Source organism: Pseudopipra pipra, chromosome 1, assembly GCF_036250125.1.
Source record: "Pseudopipra pipra isolate bDixPip1 chromosome 1, bDixPip1.hap1, whole genome shotgun sequence".
In the NCBI taxonomy this organism is placed as follows: Eukaryota; Metazoa; Chordata; class Aves; order Passeriformes; family Pipridae; genus Pseudopipra; species Pseudopipra pipra.
In genome coordinates, this window is record NC_087549.1 from 112,871,740 (window position 1) to 112,894,101 (window position 22,362).

General features: G+C 38.0%; 1 protein-coding gene across 1 annotated transcript in view; it reads left to right on the forward strand.

Moving 5' to 3' along the window:
* The window catches only part of SNRK (SNF related kinase), a 42,078-nt gene extending 20,103 nt beyond the window's left edge, over nucleotides 1–21,975 (forward strand). The window contains exons 4-7 of the mRNA XM_064672086.1: nucleotides 9,738–9,879; nucleotides 12,803–13,015; nucleotides 14,080–14,214; nucleotides 18,132–21,975. Of these exons, the coding sequence (XP_064528156.1) occupies nucleotides 9,738–9,879; nucleotides 12,803–13,015; nucleotides 14,080–14,214; nucleotides 18,132–19,350 (1,709 nt within the window). The 3' untranslated portion in view covers nucleotides 19,351–21,975. The remainder of the gene's footprint in view (nucleotides 1–9,737; nucleotides 9,880–12,802; nucleotides 13,016–14,079; nucleotides 14,215–18,131) is intronic.
* The last annotated feature ends 387 nt before the right edge of the window (nucleotides 21,976–22,362 follow it).

Here is a 22,362-nt window from a genome sequence, read left to right on the forward strand (position 1 = left end):
CGCTTCCAAAGATAAGACTAGTTACGGATGATCATGTGTTAGTCAAATAAAATAACTTATATAGAACAGACTGTTTTGCCAGGCAGATGAGCTAATTAGGAAAATAATTTGCTAAATGCCATTTGCTATTTATGCTCTTTTTTGGTGGGATGGGGGAAGGAGAAGATTTCTTCTAATTCTCTTGTCTGCTGTGTCTCCTAATAGTAATATTGATCGGATTTATGGTGCTTTAAAACAAAGAAAAACTCCAGTTCTGCATGTTAATTTTGAAAATATTAGCCTTGAGTTGTGCATGTTCTCTTCCTCAGCTTTCTGCAAGGGAAAAATAAATCCTATTTTACAAAGACAAAAAAAAAAAGGTTGAATTAACAGATGGTAACATCTCTAAGAATTAGAAAGGTCAGTACACAAGTTTATTCAAAGCCTTTTTCATTAAAAATTAAAGAATGAAAGAATAGTTCAGTCAGCAAAAAATTGAATATCTATGAAAAAGTAATCTTCGTTCTTTACCTACATTCAGATTTTACAACTGGTCCAGTTTGACCATATTCCAGATTTGCCAGCACTTCTTTAAACATGACAGTGTAAAAATACTCATGATACGTAGAAATGCTGAAATCATTAACACAGTAATTCTGTGCTATCTTGATACTGACTTTTTATGCAAGGGATGCAACTTTTTAAAGCTTTCTAGTTTATACAAGGGTGGAAATACTTTTCTTATTCTCCTTTTGAAGCACAAGTATATCAACAAGCACCATTCAAACAATTCAGTGGTATGGTACCAGCTTTTATCTTTTGTACTGTAATTTTTCACCACTATTTCTAGTAGAAGGCTTATTTTCTGCAATTTTCACTTCTTATATGAATCTTTACTCTTAAACTGTGTTTTGGTTCTTTAAACAATTATGCAAAGCTATGCTACATATGAGTGTTCATTCAGTTTTCCATAGCCTATGCTGTGAGCAGGAGCTTGAATTTCAACTTGTAACAAGCATGCCTGCCACTTATCCTTATGAGTTACCAGCCTGTGCCTGATCCTGAGCCCAATGAACCCTGCAATTCCAATCCAAATAAAGTAGTTCATGATGAGGTTTTTGTGTCTGCGTTCGAAAGAGCAGTCTGCAGGTACTGCCCAGTTGCTTCCTAGTCCTGAACATGTCCAGAGTGCAGAGATGCAGATGATCTTTACATCTGTAAATTCTTTACATAGAATTTTCCTATCTAGCTTTGCATAAAAGGACTTGATACTGAAGTGCTGATGTGTTGAGTCTTCCAAGGTTTGTATTCAATAGGTTTCTGTGGATTGGGCTTTATTCCACAAAACTGCTCTGAAGAGGTTGTGGCAGTGGTGGTAACATTCTCTTTAGTGTCTTAACATGGTGGTTAGAGTAACTGCCCATGATCTTGGAAATTGGCGTCCATTTCCATCCTTCATTTACCCAGTCTCTTGATACCTCTGTAGTGGCAAAATAAACATATCTGTCATCTCCATAAAAGTTGATTTGTTTCCTTTTTGCTTAAATGGCTTCTAGTAGAAGATAACTCTAATGTTCAGCTGTTACAGTAAACATTGCGAAGAGAAATTTATAAAACCTGGCTCAACTTAACATTACAAATCATTGCTGAAGAAGCAGACTTTCTGTGGAAGGATCCATCTTAGCTGAGCAATATACACTGTGTAAACTGTGAAGCAGTTCTAAATTTAAATTAGGAGAGGAAAAAAAACCAACCCTTTTTCCCATCAAGGTTTGAAATAAACAATTTCAATAAGGCAATTCAATTTACTTTATGTATGTAAATGCAAATGTGTCTGTTCCAAAATTAGTATGGGTTTTTAGTTAGAATCACAAATTCACGTAGCATGTATAAAGTGTGACAAGTGTCTGACTTCTGAGGAACAGTAGAAATTTGAGTGAATCTGAAGCTATAAGGATCCCCTGTGTCATTTAAGTTGTAACTTTCTGAAATCTGAAGTGCTTGTTTTAGTAGATCAGGAACTTTAGAAAGCAGTAAGTGGCTAATGAAATGGTAAAGCACAGCTCAGTGGTGGAGCAGATGAATATGGATATGCTTTGTTCAGAGTACAAACTTGAACATGACAGATGTTTGACCACCCTGTGTTTAAGACTGGTAACAGAGACAGCTAATGATGTAATTTGGTTTCTATGACAGTGACTTCAAGTTATGTAAGGAAGTTGCATATAAACAGCCCTGGTTGTCATGGTTCACAGTCCTTTCCTGATCAACATTATTTAATGGCTTAGAAAACAAAAAAAGTTACTGCAGCTAGCTACTACTGCTTTTATTTTATTCATGTTATAGCAATGACAGTTTCAAGTTACTAGTACCCAATTTAAAGGCAAAATTGCATCTTGGGGTCTTCAGTGTGCTTTTGAAAGAGGCTGTGATTTTGGCCACTGCAGTATAGAACTGTGCCTTCCCTCACCATAATAATTTGAAGTTTTACAGGCCTCTCTTGCCACAGGTCAGGCCTAATTTCTACTTTTCCATCAGTTTTCTAAAGAGAGCAAATTAAATGACCATTGAAGGGCAGGAGAAGTAAGCAGTTTTCATAAAGCCTTCATCTGCTAATTGGTAATAACTAAGAGTAGCAAAAGAACTTGAAGCTGTGAAAAATAAATTATTGTTTAAATCTGCTCAGGTGGATCTCTGTAATCCTTCTCTTCCCTATGTTCCTTAAAATAAAGGAACTCCAGTCTAGAACTGGCACTGGCACGTGAGTTCTGAGCTGTGAGAAGGGAGTACATATGAAAGCGTACCCTGAGTTGTTGGCCCAGGAGCTTTGTGTACAAAACCTGTTCCTTTATGTGTTTAAACTATCCAGCAGTAAATTTATTACAAAATCTAAAAGTTTTGTCTAAAACCTGGTAACTTTTTTTGAGCATTAACACAGCACCACAGCTAATACATTATCTTAAAATGGTGTATCAGGGATATGGAGGAGAGGTAGATTCTGCAGAGTTCTTTACTGTGTATACTGTAGGTCATACCATATTTGCATTGAACTGAAGGTGAGATTTTTTTTTTAAATGGTCCAGCCTATTTGACAGGTCTCAAAGAAACAGTTTTGCTCTGCCTGCAGGTCCTGTCAGTAGAGTTCTTCACTCTACTTTGTGAGGGGATTTTTGCCTCTGGTGCTTATGTGACCCTTTTAGTGAGCCAGTGCTATTTAGTGACTGGGTAAAAGTGTAAGTAGATGTTGTCTTATTTGCTTTTAATTGTGTATCTACAGTTTCTAGTAATGTGTGAAAGCAGGAAACTGTCTCAGCTAGGATTTTTGCCCTGAGTTGATAAGGTATATAAAATTAAGAACATACTTTAAGGACCATGTTCACTAAAAAACAAAAAAGTATGCTTTCACAAGTATGTGGAGATCTAAAGTAAAACTTCTCTTTCTTAAAGCTTTGAGTTATTTTTCTTCCTCCTTTCCCCAGTTATTAGCTGGTCTAATAAAGAGACACTACTTTTCTTTTTTTTTTTTTTTTTTTTAAACCTTGCTTTGAGATGTCAGGCTTTTAATTTCATTGCTGCCCCAGCATCTTTCTAATGTGCTCATGCAACTGTCTTGTCACAGTGGTGGCTTTTGACCAAATCAGAATCACTGTGTCTTGACTGATGCTTTTGCTTGGTTTGAGTGAAAACACTTTTGTAAATCCTTGGGACTTAGAAATGAAAGATCAAGGTGCCATTTTCTGCTCTGCTGATGGAATTGGTCTCCCCAGCAGGAGTTATGCCCATTTTGCCACACGTGGTATGTGAGCAGAAATCGTCTCAACAACCAGCTGTTGATCAAAGCTCTTGATCAGTTGAGTACAAACCATCTTCATCGTCCTTAGATTCTTTGGGATCCAGAGGACAGATGATGAGTTTTCCTTTTATTAATAGGAAAGATTAATAGAGCAGTGCTGATAATGGCAGCACAGAACAGTATGGCAAGGAACATTCTTGTGTGTGGCTTTGTGTAAAAAAAAAAAATTTGGTAAATATGCACTATAATAAAATAACTTCTGATTCACCTTTACTAGTTCTTCTAAGAGAAAGGCAACATGGGTCTTGTGTCTTTCAGCCAGATGGCACTATTCTGGAAACGAAGAATTCTCCAGAATGAACTGTGGCTATTACATGAAATAGGTGAATAAAAATGGTATCTTGAAAGAGAAGGCATTTTAATTTCTTTAGGTTTTGTGCAGTATATTTTCTGAATTTGACTGAAAAATATGCAGCTATACATCTCCAGTAGAGAAAAGTGGAAAGTAGATATACAGGATTGATTTTTTTTGTTGTTGTTGTTGTTTGTTTTTGCAAGTATGGAATGGTTTAAAATTAATAAATCGGGTCCAAACATCAGCATTTCTTATTTATGTACCATATAGTCATTTAAGTGCCCATCTTTTAAATCTTTCAAAAGGGTATGTGGGTATTAACTCATTATTTTGGAATATCTGCATTGAAGACTTCAGATACTAAACCTTGGATTTTGAATTGCGCTGAAGACTAGCAGACCAACATGTTTAAACTTATTTGTATGTTGGGACTGCATGTCACCTTTTTAAATTTAGAACAGAGATTTACAAATAAGTAAGAGTTTTAAGCTTATGCATCCCTTTTACAAGGAGGAGATGATTTCCTATTTTTGGTGTTGTTACCTATCAAGCTACAACTGTCTTCAGTATATGCAAAATAAAAACTTAATAATGCAAAACTTCCAGGGATTTCTGTTGTCCTGGAAACTGAGATCTGCCAGAAAAAAAAAAAAAAATTTTTTTTTTTTATTTCATCCAACATTGTGTTTTGGAAAAAGTGCCAATATCAAATTTTGTGGTAGGTTGGGAAGGGCAAGATACTGTTGTTACTGTTCAAATTTTGTTTAGGAATGCACACAGCTGTTGTCTGAATAATTGTGGTAATTTAAAATATCAGTGAGTAATCTACTTGTTATATACCAGTTCCATTTTTCCATTGTTTTTGCAGGATTTGTATATTTCAAAATAAGTTAGAAAATTTGTTTCCTATTTTATGTCAGCTTTTCTTACTGCTTCCTTTACACTTACTATTCTTTATGTTTGATGTTAGGTGTGAAAAATAATTGTTTTATAGCAGACATGTGACAGCCCCTGTGCTGGTTTAAATGGAACATTCAAGTTTTGTGTGTTCATGCTGTCAACATTATTTTAGTTCTCACTGGGCTGTCATGCTTTCAGTTTCTCAAATGGACACCTGGGATGTGCTGCTTCTCATGGGCAAAAGGAAGCATAGTTTTCCTGTTGGTGCTGCCTCCTCTGGTGGGGTACCTCTGAAGGTCATCTGGTGTAATCCTCCGGTCAAGCAGGAGCACTTAGGGACAGTTCCCCACACAGTGTCCAGGAGGCTTTTGAATATCTCCAAGGGTGAAGACTCCACAGCCTCTCTGGGCAGCCTGTGCCAGTGCTTGGTCACCCTGGTCATGGTGAAAAAGTGTTTCCTGATGTTCAGTGGGAGCCTCCTGTGTTGCAGTTTGTGCCCATCACCTCTGGTTCTGCCACTGGGCACCCTCTCTTCATGTGCTTATATGCATTGATAAGCTCCCCCTAAGTCTTCCCTTCTTGGGGCTGAACAATCCCAGTTCTCTCAGCATTTACTTACAGGAGAGATGCTCCAGTCCATCACCTTCATGGCCCTTCATTGTACTCCCTCCAGTAAGTCTGTCTCTGTCTTGCACTGAGGAGCCCAGAACTGGACCCAACACTACAGGTGCGGCTTTACCAGTGCTGGGCAGAGGTGAAGGGTCACCTCCCTTGACCTGCTGGGAACACCCTCCTGATTGTTGCAATTCACAATTATGGTGATTCATTGTTTGTTTTATTTTGTTTTTTAAACAAACACCCACAGATTGTTGCCTGAAATGCTTGATGGCAAAACATAGGACTGAGCTTGATGGTCACACAACTTTTTCGAAGAGTATCAAAAACTTCTGTAAGCAAATGCTTCTGTAGCAACATGTGCATCTTCTGTTGTACCTGTACCTTTAACAAGGTGGCAAGTAGCAGTGGACCAGAAAGAGCCTTGTTACAGATGTTGCATCTGTCATCTGGTTGGTTGTCTTTAGTTGCATGAGGAGTTGCAAACAAGTGATTTGGTCTAGTTAAACTGTGGCATAGAAGAGGGGACAAGGGAGCAGCCCCTCAATTGGAGAGGGCAGGACAGAACTCTTGAATGTGTTCTCTTATTACACCTGCAGAAATCCAAAGGCTTGGCTCTGCTTCCATAAAGGAGGAGAGGCTTGCTATAATACAATATTGGAGGGCTTGTGAAGATGTTGCCAAGATGACATCTGTTATTATTGACATAATAAGCTCTGCACTAAGCGTCCCAGTGATTTTTCAATGTTCACATGTAGACTAGACTTTCTTAGGCACATTTTTTTCTTGATTCCTGGTTATTAGCATACTCTTCAGTTTGCTTAGAATGCTCAGCTCTGTCCGTGACACTCCAAGCTGAGTCATTTTAGTTGCCTTGGCTGTAGGTGCAATGAAGTTGATCTTCAGCCACAGCTATAAAAATAGGATGAGAATAAAAGCTATGTAATTGTTGCTGTCCACTGTTATTTCTTGGTCACATCAGAATAAGTGTCTGCAATGCTGGCAGGGTAACGAAATACACATTATTCAGAAAAGGATAATAATAAAATAATAACTTTGCCTGTAGTGTGTAAGAGTGAGGTAAAATGTAGTTGTTGCTGCCCTAGTGCTCTTCACTGAGAGCGTAAGAGTATCTAGATAATATGATAAGGTCAGAAGGTCTAAAGCACTATTTTTAGTTTCTAACAAAAATTTTTCTGCATGCATGATTCCCTTTTAGTGTATATTTTGTGCATTAAGCAAAATGCATGATACAATGAAATCCAGTAGCAGTTCAAAGCATGAGTGATATTTCATTATTTAGCAAGAGTTTGTTTTCTATTTTTCATGCAGTTGTATTAAAAAAAATGATTTCATTTTACCATTTGCAGCCCTTCTTATCTGGAAAGACACATGGGTACAGAGTACAAAGTATACTAACAAGTGAAAAAAAGATTGCAAAATTCTCTGTTATGTGCCACCTAATCAGTAATTACTGTTTTATTTGTCAAAACATACAGGTTGATGTCTAACTAGACATTGCATTATAGCAAAGAATAGTAATTTTTCTTTTTTCATTTAGAGAATCGTTGGATTTTGCTTCTAAAAAGTGTTTTGTATTTTTATAAAGTAAATGTACATACATATTTACCTAAATAACTTTTGGAAAACTAAAACTGTACCTGTCATCATATATCCTTTCAAATTGAAATACAGTGAAGTGTATGTATAGCCCAGAGAAGAAGCCATGTGTGTAAAATAGAATACAGATTAGGAGACTGCTTTGTAACAGGAAATACTTAAGGATGTTCAGTATCTGCTCAATGGAGTTGAAATTTCAAGGTCTGGTAGAGTTTCCCTATCTATGATGAGTTCATGGAACTTTAATTGTTGTCTTACTTTGATTACTGTCCTTTCCTCAGGACTGTATTATTGTTTTTAAGGTTGATTTCTTACAATATTGTCTTCTTCCTTCTGTTCAAACTTTCCATATGCTTATTTAACTTACGGTTTAATTATTTTGCTCAATATTTTGCCCAATATTTTTCTCCTGGCTTAAATTTAGCCAATATTTATTGTTTTATTATAGCAAATATTATTTGTCTGTAATAATGAAAACTATGTGGACTCTTCTAAAATACTTAATGCTAAAAGGAGACATGAAGCATTTTGTTGTGGGGGGAGTATTGAACAAAATACTAGAATAGATCATGTCACAAAATAGATCTTAGACACAGTTAAAAATCTAGGAAGGTCATTGATATTCAAAAGATGATTACTTATGTATAAATTCACATCTTTTGTGCTTGCAAAAACTTCTTGTAATCAGTTGTATGGTGGGAGATAGATAATGCACAGAAACTTCTGGCTGCTTTGAAACTAAACAGCAGGAGAAAGATGTAAGTAGCTTACAAAATTAGAGGTGGACCTCTTAGGTGAAACTGCCTGTCTGTCTTATGAGGGTTTTTAAAATCCTGTATTCGAGAACACCAGCTTTATGGCACCAGGCTACCAAAGTATTAAAGCACTTACTGAATCTGTAAACATGGGCATAGTCATGCTGCATTTGCAGGTATACCTGATGTGATGTACCAGCCTCAAAATGCTCAGTACCTACAGGACTGAGGCCCTAGTAGCTCAACAGAAATCCAGTAATTGTCCGAGTTAATAGCATACACTTACTACAAATTAGAGCTCTAAAGAAAATTACCATGTAGTATTTCTATTCCTCTGTCGGCTAAAGCATATGAAGAATGGGTTGTAACTAGCAAAATGAGTAATTGTTCTAGGGATGAATCTGTGTGATTTAGGTTATTGAATAAAATTGTAGCCATCCTTCAGCATTAAATGCACGTCGAGTATTTTGAATGGGACACAGAAAGCAAGATGCAGTTGAGTAGATAATTTAGTGTGGTTCCCTCTTGCAAGCCTTGCCAGGAAAGAGTGGGTGTGCACTGCTTCCTAGGCCGCTGCTAGCTGCTCTCCCCTCTTTCCTCAGGAGATGCCTGCCTGATCATTTCTCACCCTTAGCTATCTGCTTGGTTCTTCTGGACACAGATCTGTGAAATGCTAAGGGTGTAAGACCCAAAATTGCAACTGAAATTTCCAGAGCGTGGAGCTGTAGCTGAAGTTTGAATGTGGCCTTTTTTCTAAGCACATATTGGAGCGAGTTATTTATTTTTCTGCAATATGATACATTTCTCAATACTTACACTTCCTGTACTGAATGCAATGAGAATTAAGAAATATTTTCTTTTGGGCAGACTCTTAATAAAGATTTGAACTAAGTATTAGCTTTTGCACTAAGTAGAAACCAACTACAGGGCTTCATGCCCTGAAGTGCTTCTTTTTCATCTTTTGGTATGTCATTTCACTGGGGAACAAGAAAGTTGTTAAGTGTTTATTTTACATGAGCAGGAATTAGAAGGAAACAAGAAGACTCCCAGAGTGTAGTAGAAATCACTGTTAATTGTTATGTTTGGATATTTAAAACCTCAAAGCAACACCCAAACCCACTACCCCACACTTTGTAGTATCATTGGTAGAAGAAGTTGGTTTTACATAATCTAATTTCTTACTTACCATTGGAAGAAACACATTTTAAGGCAACACACCACCACTGAAGGGAAAACATAGCTAAATCAGTCTTATTGAACTAAGCGACTTTCTTTGTAATTTCTTCCATCATAAAGTAACATGTAAACAATACAGAGAAAAGTTTATGCTAGTCCTTCAGAAAGGAATGTGCTTTGAATACAGATCTCTTTAATAACCCATACCTACCTGTTAACAAAAGGGTAATGAATGAGTGACCAAATTATTTTCAGCTTTATCTAACACTGTCAAAGGTGTTAATGCATCTCAAACTGTTATACATTCTTGAAGTCATGAATTCTGATTTTTTTTCCCCTCAAAAACTATAAAAGCTGTCAAACAATGGAAGTGCAGTATTTTGTACTTGAGTGGAATTGCAATTTCTGTAAGTAATGCTCATAATCAAGAGTGTAGTAATCAGCCCTGTATGCATTTCAAGAATATTTCATGGCTTTGATGATAATTATATCTGTATCCTTAACAGTTGTTTTTCTTTTTAAAGTATGTACTATATATTTACAGATATATGGAGTTTGGGAGTCATCCTCTTCATGTTGGTCTGTGGGCAGCCACCATTTCAAGAAGCAAACGACAGTGAAACTCTGACTATGATAATGGACTGCAAATACACAGTGCCGCCTCATGTGTCCAAAGAATGTAAAGAGTAAGTAGAGTACTAAAGAACTTGCAAGCATCCATAGAAGTGGACTTTCACCACCTTTGGGAGTTCCCCATACCATATTATCAGGGTGGAATACTCCTTGATACTCTTCTTTTATGTCTCTCAGTTGTCATTAATTTTATAAAGGATCGAAGAAGCTACTACTGATTGCCTTTGGCCAACTCTGTTGCTGGACAAATTACCAGATGTTGACAGTATTTAGTGGCAGGGCTTAAGAAGGTACTGCTTCCTATCAATTTCTGTCCAAAAAATAAGTTGTCAAAAGCCATGGATATTACAAAGCAAGTTTTGCTCATCTCTACTGAAATTGCAACTCCAAATCAACATTCTAGGCAATCCAGGGAGAAAAATATTCTGCCTGCAAATATTGTATGCCACTTGGGAATCATGGTTCTTTTTGATGTATTGTTTTTCCTGCAGTGTTCACTGGAGCTTTTTTATTTTTTTTTTCCTATGTTGCAGTATTTTCCATATTTCCCTACTAGTTAATGACCTCTTCAGTCCTTTTAATATATATCCCAGTTGCATCACTTTTACATTGTTTGTTTGGGTTCTTTAATCTGCAGTAAAGTATCTTTTCATTTTCAATATGAAGGCCCAGATGCATTTATAAGTGCTTGAAATTTAATTTGGTCCAGTCAAAAAACTAGAGTAGCATCTAGAATTCTGTTATTTGACAGAGAATGAAATCTGTTACAGCTGTGGTCATGATGACCATTCCTCTCTTCACTTGTCATCTGTGTGGTCCAGGAATCTAATGCATAACATGATCAACGGCATCCCGGCCTGTACCATCAGTAGCGTGGCCAGCAGGACTAGGGCAGTGATTGTCCCTCTGTACTCAGCACTGGTGAGGACTCCCCCTGAGTGCTTGTTCAGTTCTGGGGCCTCTAGAAAGACATTGAGGAGCTGGAGCGAGTCCAGAGAAAGGCAACAAAGCAGGTGAAGGGTCTGGAGCACAAGCTCCTCTTACGAGGAGCAGCTGAGGGAGCTGGGGTTGTTTAGCCTGGAGAAAAGGAGGCTCAGGGATAACCATATCACCCTCTACAACTGCCTGAAAGGAGGCTGTAGCAAGATGGGGGTCTGCCTCTTCTCCCAGATAACAAGTGGTAGGATGAGCAAATGACTTCAAGCTTTAGACTGGATATTAGGAGAAACTTCTTGTCAAGCATTGGAACAGGCTGCCCATGGAAGTGATGGACTCACCATCTCTAGAGGTGTTCAAAAACCATGTAGATGTGGCGCTTAGAGACATAGTTTAGTGGTGGGCATGGTGGTGCTAGTTTAGTGGTTGGACCCAGAAGTCTTTTCTAACCTTAATAATTATATAATTCTGTGCCATAGCTCGTTTTCTTTCATGTCATTAGTGTCTAGTATCTCCAGTAAGACAGAAAAGCTGCTGTCAGCTTGAAGAGCTCAGTATACAGGAAGAGGTTTAAAATAAAATACAGGAAGAGGTTAAGAGAGAGCTCTTATCAGTGAACTGTATCAAATACATCTCTTGAGATGCTGCATGCTGTGCTGAGGCCAGGAAACTTAACTTTTGCAGGCTTCTGCTGAATATATTGGCTAACACTAATTTGCTTAAATGTCCAAGTAGATCTGCTTTCTCTATGCGGCGCATCAACGATGTACAATTAGTTACCCAGGTCCTCTATAGGTTATGTTGTCTTAGGGAAGAAACTCTGGGAATGTTTAAACATCCGTCTTGGAGCGAAAGCATTTGTGGTTCGAGATGCATAAATAAGCTTAAAGAAGGAGGCACATGTGGTACGTTTGTGCAGTTTTACTACAGGTGTAGTTTACTAAAAAAGTCAGATTAAGTATGTAGTTTGTTCTCTTTCTGTCATAATATGAACAAAAGCAAAGAAACTCAAGGCTCTCATGTCTCATCCTGCCTTTCCTTTTGGTAAAGGCAGAGACCACAGCTACTAAGAATAAATGTGGTGTTCTTTGTTTACTGTAGAATTTTTTAAGAAGGTTGAAATAACCTCCATGATTCCATACATCATCTCACACCAAAAAAAAAAAAATAAAAAAAAATTAAAAGAATTGTGATTGCCTTTGTGAGTTGTGTGGCCTTGCAGTTTGAAGTTGAATTGTATAGTATAGTTAGTGCAATAAAAAGCTCTGTGTGAGAACTGGAGAACATGCTGGAACAATAAAGTTTCACTGAAAGCTTGGCATCAAAACTGTATATCCATATTTATTGAATGAAGCCAAACGTACCTTCCCCAAGAATTTTTCACATACAGTAAGTGAACAGAGATGTGCTATGCCAGTCAAGTCATCTTTTTCTGTTTACTTGGGGAATTCATGCTCTTCCTTTCCAGCATTTGTGAAAACTCAGTATCAACCCGTTAGCAGGTTTGTCAGTACATCATCCCAGAGAGTGTACTGGTTTGTTTGTTTGTTTTTCTCTGTGGGTAGAACAGATCACAGTTTTTCCAAGGATACTGAAGACTCCAGTGTCTGATACCTACTTCAAAATAAAATATTTCTGCTTATCTTGCCATTCCATATTCTTGTTGACAGCAGCAATAATAAAAATTTACATTTCTGTCACTTTACTGACTAGCCAATAGGCCAGCTGTGACAGTTGCCCTATAATACCTATTAAAAAGAAACAAACCAGAAAAATCAGATTAAGAATCTAAGCACAGTAAATGAAAACTGCAGTGTTTATGATATTTATAGTTTTTAATAGGTAAATGGTTTGTTTTGTTTCAGCAATATTTGAAGTGTCTTTGAGACGAAATAATTTCCCATCACATTGTTTACTGTAGAGACTTCTAAAGATCTATGTGAACTGAGAGCAGACAATGTCTTCCTGATGTTGCTCATACAAGAGCTGCTTTTTTAAAAAACGCGAGTGCATTTTTTTAGATTTATTTTTCATTCACAGTCTAATTACACGGATGTTGCAGAGAGACCCGAAGCGAAGGGCATCTTTGGAAGAGATTGAAAACCATGCATGGCTCCAAGGGGTCGATCCATCTCCTGCAACAAAGTACAATATTCCTCTTGTATCGTACAAAAATCTGTCTGAGGAGGAGCACAACAGTATAATACAGCGCATGGTTCTTGGTGATATCGCAGACCGAGACACAATAGTGGAGTAAGTTGTCAGTTCTCTATATGCAGTTTGTTCTGTGCATCTCTCTTTTTTGATTAAATAATGTCATGAGAACCTGGGGCACTTCGGTGATTAAATTTCAGGCCATTCAGTTAACAGACGAAGTGTGACAGGCTTGCTCTGTGACAGGATATTGTGGGATCAGAAATACTTAAGTATACCCAAACTTAGGAAAAACTTCAAGAAAATGTTTGATTCCTGCAATAGTTTGCCATCTTGAGTAAACTTAACTGCTTTGGAATCCATGCTTTTACTTGTGCTTTGTTTCTCATGCATATTTGGAAGTGATAAATTCTAGCATTTTCCTCTTAGCACGTTTCCAGCGTACCCGAATATTTGTTAATTTAAAATATTATTCCTTTTGTAATGCATAAGTGACTGTTACTGAGTGAACTTGCTAGAAAGCTACATAGTTTTTTCTAATAGATTAAAACTCAAATTTCTAAAATATTCCCAAAATTGAAAGGTCTTGATTATTTTTTTTTTTTTAATTGTATGTGTTGAAGCTGGAAAAAACTGTTAGTATATTACCATTGACGGGGAGTGGGATGCAGCAGTCTCACTTCTTAAGCTTTAGCTGTGTATCAGTGGCATCCTTTCTGTTAGAGTCTCTGAGTGATGCTTACTGGCTTATGAACTTAATTTTACTATAAACTCAATGTGCAGCCCTAAAATAATGAAGGTTTTTTCCCTCCATTTGTTGCATAATCAAATATTAGTACTTCGTGATTATATGTGCCAGTGGGAAAGCCCATCATTGATGCATAACATTAATGAAAAACACTTTATAATTTAAAGAATGTAAAATAAAAAAGAATTCCTTACTTTTGGATGATATTCTGAGGATGTCCTCATCCAACTATAGTTGAAATTACTAGATTTGTTGGCTCTTTATTTTTAGTAAAACTAAGACATGCTTATCAAAACATCAAAAATAGGCAGTTCTGCTCTTCCTGCTATGGGAAGTATAGCAAGCTGTGAGATGCACGTGCAGTTCTCAGAAACCATTGATTTATGGTTTATTTCATGTTCTGTACTTTCCTCAGGGCATTGGAAACTAACAAATACAATCACATCACTGCTACTTACTTCTTACTAGCTGAAAGAATCCTACGAGAAAAACAAGAGAAGGAGATTCAGACCAGATCTGCAAGCCCCAGCAACATCAAAGCTCAGTTCAGGTGAGAATTTAGGAATCTAAATGGCTTTTTTTTTTTCTTTTTAGACTTGGCTTAATGGGAATATTATTGAATTGCTCAAGTATTGCTTTCTTAAAGACAGTAAATTAGTTACTCATTGCAAATTTTAAATGTCTTTAAAGTACTGTGGACACTTCAGAAGCTGTTCAGAAATCAATTACCAATAATATTTTCAATTCCTACCATTGTCAGGAAAGGACTAATCAATTTGAAGTCTGTACCTGAAGAAGCAAGTTTTCACACCTGCTAAAAAAGGGCTTGTTCATTGACCTTCAGTTCCTCATACAAATTGTGTTATGTAATATCCCTGGAGAAAAACTTGTTGCATAACCCATAAACATGCTGATGGAGAATTAGTTATAAATGAGAAATCACTCTAAATTTGATCTGTAGGTTATGTTCTTTTTCATGTCAGTTGATGTGACTGTTGTCTAAGCAAAACCTGAATTTACTGCCTTAATTAGTCATTTAAAGACATGGCAATAGATTTTTCTTTTTTGTTTGACAAAGATGTGATCTAAGTAACCTTATAGTAAGACTCCCTGAGATTTTCAAAGCTTCAGCCTGTAACACAGTAAAACTAAAAGGGGAAGTGGGCTTCTGGAGTATAGTTGGTATTGATATGTTCAACCAGTCCATTTGCTCTGGCACCAGTTATCAAAGCATCCCATATTTTCAGTTACAACAGCACATGCTTTAAAAAATCCCAACCAAACATGCAAAAAAGCCCCCAAAACCAAATACAAGGCAAATAGTATAGTTTGCACTTGCACACTGATCACAGAGGATGCAAGTTTTGAGCAGTTATTTTTCTTAGACGTTGTGTTTAACACTTAACTCAGGAAATGAAAGACTATGCCTAGGAGTCTGCTGGTATTGGAAAAAATATTCATTATTCATCTTGATAATCGTTCCAGTGAAGATGGAGGATGTACTGAGGCATTTCCATTAACTTTTGTCCTGTAAGCTCCAGTGGTTTCAAAGTTGCCTTTTTAGGTTTTGGTAAAGTATTATTGGTAACTGTTATTAGCTACTCATAATGGGAAAAGAATATTAGAGTTACTAACTCTAGTAACACCTTCTCTGTTGTTAATCTGTCTGTAGGATTTAGAGAGAAAGACAAAATAACTAGTTCATTCCAAAGGTTTCCTTGTGCAAGGTCATATGTGAAATCACTTAATAGGAATTATCATAGGCACATAAATGCTGTGGTGACCTTCAGGTGCATAGTCATATTTTCCATGGTCTAATTGATAAAAGTAAGGTACTACTACCTCAAGTTAAATCTAGAAAAAATGGACACTTCTTATAAATTAAGGACACATATTTTGGAAAACAGGTTAAAGTGCTCATTGTTTGTTACCTTGGATTTAGGCTGAGATTTTAGAGGCATTTCTTCTGAATACTGTTCTGTCTACCTGAATTATGAGTTGTTGTTCTGTAAACGCTACAGTGGTTTTCAATATCTTTGTCATCTCCAGGTGGGAGATGGAGACACCCTGGAGGGTCATTCACTCAGTGGTCACTTATGTAGGAAATTTTATCTTATGTGGTTACAAGTACTTTAGAAGAGTTATTTTTGCAGGCATCTGCCTACAGATCCTAAATGCTCTGGAGTTTCGTGTTACAGAGCTTATCTCTCTTCAAGGGCAATACTGTAACTTTCACTTGGCAGTTGTCTCATGATGGATCATCCTCTTATTTTTATGTCAATTTCTTGCAAAAAGAAATCCAATCAAATGTGTCTAATACTAAGTATTATTTATAAAACAAATTATTTTAGAAGAAAACCTGGAGTTTACCTTCAAATGGAAATGCTAAAACTGCAAAGTCTGATTTCAAATTGTTTTGGGGTTTTTTTTCAGCGTCAGTGTCACTCTTTCAGAAGAGCAGCTCTAGTTATATAAGAAACTGGAACAAACAAGTTCAGTGAATCGAAAGCTTTGTATGAATTTATAAAAGAATATGAATTTTCTTTTCATGACAAGGACATATGTACAAACCCGGGAAACCTTACTATTAATGATCCCAGGTAGCTCTTCCTTGCCTCCATGATGTTCATAAGTTCAAAGTGTTTCTATAGAATGACCTCATGGAAAAGACAACAAAGTAGTGCATTATTTTGATTTTGAGACTTCAAAAGATTTACAAAAACTAAAATGTAATTTGCAACCTGGAGCTTCTCTTCTACCCCACTCTTCCCCTCAGGCCTGCTGGGAATAAGGGGAGAGGCAGAAGGGAAGGAAGGTAAACATGGGCTGCTATGAGAGATAAACATACTGTAGTGAGGAGGCTTATTGCCTGGCAACTACAGTCCTGTTAGATACTATATTTGCCCTTTATTGTGACAACCACAGAACTCTTCCTTTTTTTGCTGACAAACCGGTCTGTTCTTAAAGCATGGTAAATTCTTGAAAGATTTAGAGCTTCATTTCCTGTTACATTTGTAGTTATGTTTCTAATTTATTTAAGTCCTGTTTGTTAATTACAGACAGTTGTTTGTGTTTAAAATAAGCAGCAGAGCACAAGTCATCAGAAAACTGGGTCAGTGGCTCCCAGTGCTCCTGGAGTCAGCTGGGGCCTGAGGGAGGGTGCTGGTGTCACACCAAGGAGGACTCAGCCAAGGCTTCACTTCCTGTCTGGGCTCGGAGCTGCTGGTTGTGTTGCCTCCCTTCGGGTAGAGCTGCTCACTGGAGGGAAACTGGTGGGAGGCCACAGGCTTAGGTGGGTGTGTGAGCAGCTAGGTCCTACTGTTAGAGGGGACCTGGTGGGTGTTTCTATCCCTGCTTGGTTAAGCAAAACTGATGCTAGCACTTCAAAACAGTCTGCAGCTGGGCCTGGTGAGTTTAATGTTAGCTTTAATAAAAACTTACTCTTCAAGTTCATACATTTGGGAGGTAGTTGTCAGAAGACAACCTGTTGTAGACAGGTGTCTCACACCTCAGGGTCCTCTTCTGTCCAGCCATTACAGAGGGAGCCTTCAGCAAGTGCAGTCCTGCGGCAAAGAGGTGTCAACTTTGCCTCTTCAGCTTGGGAAATTTACAATATATGTTAAATTTAAAGTCAAATACAAATCATTAGATAGTAGCTTAGATGATGGAGTTAAGATATCTGCTGGTAACTGTAAAACCAATTCACACTCGTTTTGATTTGAGCTAGCACTAGTACAGACATACATTTTCAACTTGGATTCACAGTTTATTTAAGTGTCATATTCTTAAGCAGCTTGAGTCCTGAATTCATGCAGCTGTATTATTCCAGTTGCTCAGCTAAAGACAAATAAATGTGTGATCTCAGTTCACGTGTGTTTAAAATTAAAGGGGACTTTGTAGAATAGAGCTTGGTCTGAATGAGACTTACTGAAAATGAGGAAATGTGTCTTCTGACTCACCCTTTCAGTCTCACTTATGTTAATTCTAACTTAGTTTTTATATTAAGACTACCTGTGGGGGAAAAATAATAGAAACTTCAGATTAAAAGTACTTTGTAATACTAAGTTGTGCTTGAATCAGCTTATACCTTCCTCTAGGTTCTGGTGGTTCTATACCTACTTCAGATTACTGAGACACAATTATTTCAAGTTATAGCTTTATTAATTTTCTGAGAGCAGTGAAATCTTAAACGTTCATTTGACAGTAACCAACATAATTTCAAAACTATGCTCTTGTATAGATGACGTTCCTTTCAAGCAACAGCATTTGTAAAGGAATGCACATTCTCTGAGAACATTTTCTTTTGCTCAGTCACTCAGTGCTTTTGTTTACAAACATGCCACTCAGCAGGCCAATTTGTGTGGCAGTACTTGTGTTTCTCTGGTGCAGATACTACATTTTCTTGTATGTTCTGAAATGCTTGCCATGATCTAACTTCTCATTTATCTTTTATAATTGTTTATGTAGGCAGTCGTGGCCAACAAAAATTGATGTCCCCCAAGATCTGGAGGATGACCTTACGGCATCTCCTCTCTCCCACGCAACTGTTCCTCAGTCACCAGCTCGCACGGCTGAGAACGTTCTCAACGGCCACAGGAGCAAGGCCCTGGGGGATTCAGCCAAGAAGGAAGATATCCCTGAGCTGGCTGGGCCGGCGCTGTCGGCTGTCCCATCGGTGAGCTTAAAACCTACCACAAGTGGCCGGAAGTGCTTGTTCAGAGTAGAGGAAGACGAAGAGGAGGATGAGGAAGATAAAAAACCTATTTCTCTTTCTACTCAAGTCGTTCTGCGTCGTAAGCCTTCGGTTACAAACCGTCTTACTTCCAGGAAGAGTGCACCAGTCCTCAATCAGATATTCGAGGAGGGTGAGTCTGATGACGAGTTTGACATGGACGAGAACTTACCGCCAAAGCTGAGCAGGTTAAAAATGAACATTGCCTCACCCAGCACCGTGCACAAACGCTATCACCGCAGGAAAAGCCAGGGACGGGGCTCCAGTTGCAGCAGCTCAGAAACGAGCGATGACGACTCAGAAAGTAGGAGACGCCTCGACAAAGACAGTGGGTTTACTTACTCCTGGCACAGGCGGGATAGTAGCGAAGGGCCACCTGGCAGCCAGGGAGATGGTGGTGGACAAAGCAAACCAAGCAATGGAAACGGAGGGGTAGACAAAACAAGTCCCAGTGACAACAACAAAGGTGGGGGGAGTCCCTCCGGTGGCTCCAGCGGTAGCACCAACAACACTTCAGGTTCCACCCGGAGATGCGCTGGATCCGGAAACTCCATGCAGCTGTCGTCCAGAAGTGCAGGGGAACTGGTTGAAAGCCTGAAGTTAATGAGCCTTTGCCTGGGTTCACAGATTCACGGCAGCACAAAATACATTATTGATCCTCAAAACAATCTGTCCTTTTCCAGTGTAAAAGTACAGGAGAAATCAACATGGAAAATGTGTATAAGCTCCAGTGGAAGCGCAAACCAGGCTTCGTCGTTGGGCAGCCTGAAATTTTTTTCCAACCAAATGTCAGACACAACAAACGAATTGGAACGGATAAAGAACAGGAACTTGAAAAACAATGTGCTACAACTACCTCTCTGTGAAAAGATGATATCTGTGAATATTCAGCGGAACCCAAAGGAAGGGCTGCTGTGTACCTCCAGTCAAACCAGTTGTTGTCATGTCATTTGACGATGACCTGACTTTGACAGCTCGATCTGCTTGACAGCATCATTCTTCCTGGTCAGAGCTGCAAACACCTTGTCACGGACCCCCTTTTATTGTCTTAAGATTTTTAAGTGGGCTTTGAGCAGTTATTTATTACACTTTAATTTTGTGTTTGCTTGATGGTATGACAATGCATGGTCTTTGCATGCTGCTAGCCAATATATTTTTCTTTTTCAACAAAACAGAATACTTTATTGTGTAATTTTTACATTTATAATTTTACTATGTAAGATCTGGATTAAATTAAAATAAATATCTGGATCCTAATGTAAATGAAGCACTTAGAAGTTTCATGTTCTGCACTTAAACTAGAGAGAGAAGCTTTTGTTTGCCTGTGAAATGTTAATTCTTGTTCTGACCTTCTGTGATAACTAAAATATGTGATATGTGGCATACTTCTATGTGTCTGAAACAGAACCAAAGCAATAATGTTTTGATGCTGAAAACTCTTCAGGGAGCTTTCAGATGTTCCAAGGCTTGTGCAAAGCAAAGATGCACTGAAAATTAGTGATCTTGAAATATGATTTTAAACCCACACCTATTTGTCTTAAGCTATGATACGGATAAAGTTGTGGCTCAAAAATCAAACTGAAAAGATCTTGTTTTGCTTAGAGGCAGTTTTCTTTTGGAAAAAAAAAAAGGCAAGTAGATTTGTAAGGCAGCTTTCTCCCATAGAAATATGTTAATATTACAAGCAGACAATCTTTTTTAATATAACAAAGGTAAATTATTAAGTCTACTTCTGAGTTTTTACATGCTAACTGAAAATAAAGTATTTGTATGAATTACTTTTGTTAGTAGTATATCATGACATCTAATATTTTAGGTTTTTACCTTTTAAACCCTCTCCCCTGTCCTCTCCTCCCTTCCCTGAGATTCCAGAAGGCAATAAGGGATGGCAAACCTTTAGGTAATTGGATTCACATTGAAATTGTTATTGTCATTTACATTTTTGTCATTATTACTGTTTTTAAGACTTAAAATACTGCTGTTCCCCACATGTTCCCCACTTATTTTTCCTCAGTAATAATGCTTTTTCATAAAGTCCATTTAAAATAGCCTATAGGAAAATGTTTATTTCACAGCTCTCAGCCTTCCTGTTGGGTTTCCCATTGCCATGGCAAGGTCTTGATTTAGAGTATTTCTGTATAAAAGGATACTTTTGACCAGATGAATTAACTTTGTGGAATTTTATTATCTAGAATAAAATATATTGCAGATTCCTAGTTTTGGGAAGGGCAAGAATGTTTTATTTTTTCATGCTGTGCACTGGGTCTTCTAAGCAATGCTAGTGAAACTGGGGGTACTATGTAGCAGCGCCCTGGGCAGACCTTGGGTGTCCCAAAGGAGTTTGACACTGTTGAGCATCTTGTAACACTTGCAGAACGGTCAAATAGAGCGTGTTTCATGTCCGCCAAGGAGGGAGCGGAGAACCAAAGCGGGGCTTACACTCAGTCAGGATGTGTGCAGCTCACGACAGCTCTTTTCGTTACTGAAAGGCTTCAGAGAGTCTGAGTTGTGTGGGGTGTCCTTCCTGGCGAGCCTGCCTGTCCTTCCTGAGGTTCTGCTTCCTGAGCAAGGCAAAGTGTTTTGCTTCTTTAAGTTTTTGAACTCTAGTTGCAGTTTAGTTAAAAGCTACAAAAGTAGATGTGTGGGTGAAGCCATAGAACATATTTGCTTGAAATTTTTGAGCAGGGATCTTACCAAGGGCCAGAAATGAGATGTGTGGTTCACAGACAGTGAGCGTAACATCCACGTAGGAGACGAGTTTATAAAGGGCATTGGCAATAAACTTTATTTGTTGCAGCTTTTTTCCAAGTATTGTAAATACTCTTTCCTGATATTATGTACAGCCTTGGAATGGCACCTTTTAACTAACCCCGGGTGTATTTTGTTTCCAATGTTTTTATATACGACTGTATATATGGTGCTCACTTTAGAACAGCAGTGTTGACCATTTATGCTGCATAGTTGTATTATAGCCTTATAGTTGTGTGTGGCTGGTTGAACCTCTGGGTGTACAGATGTGTTAGTCTGAGTGGTGTCCTTTCCCCATTTGTTGATAGGTGAATGATTGTGCATGTGGTGTACGTCGTGTTATGTCGTCACGTAAAAGGAAGGGCGAGAATAACCACTACATTAAGATAATATTGGACCAAACTATTTAGAGCAAGTAAACAGTTTCTTGTACCCCTTAACGTGTCTTTAAGAGTTGCATATAGTTACAGTAGTGTATAAAGTAAATATTGTGGAAAAACAGTTAGTCTTGTATTTTTCTGTATGTGTGTATATAAATATATATAAAAAAAGTAATGTACCTCTAGCAACTTAATCTGTATTTAAGATGTGACAATCTTGACACAGAATTTTAAGAGTAGCAGTCTAAATAAGCAGCATTAATGAACAGAAGTATAAAAATTTCTCACCAAGAAAGAATCCATGTATGTGTGTTAAGAGGGTACAGAAATATCATCTGATCTTATTGCTTCCAGCAATGTTTGGCTTTTTCACTGTATAAACATTCATGGTGTGCGACAGAAATGGAAAATCCAGTTAATAAAAGTGATATCCTGATTGATGCATAACCGATGATTAGCATGTGGATGCGGTTTGTTTCTCCTGGCGTTCGGGGTGTCAGGGTGGCACAGGCTCCAGGCTGAGTCCCCATGCACAGCACAAATTAAAATAGAAAGCAGTGGAAATGTCAGATTAGGTGCCTTGCAAAAAGCCAACTTTGTGTGGGGATGAACATTAATTTGCGAATTTCCAGTTATTCTCTTGCACAGATCAAACTTGCTCACTTGGGCTTTGTCACAGTTGGCATCTACTAGAAGAGCTTTTTGTCTGAAGGCTGAGGTAGCCGTTCCTACAGAACTTCAGAATGGTTTAGTAAACCTGACACGCCGCTGTTCAGGTGGAGGACATGGGTGCTAGACCTGGGCAGCTTAAACCCTCTTAGTGGCTGGTGCTTTCTGG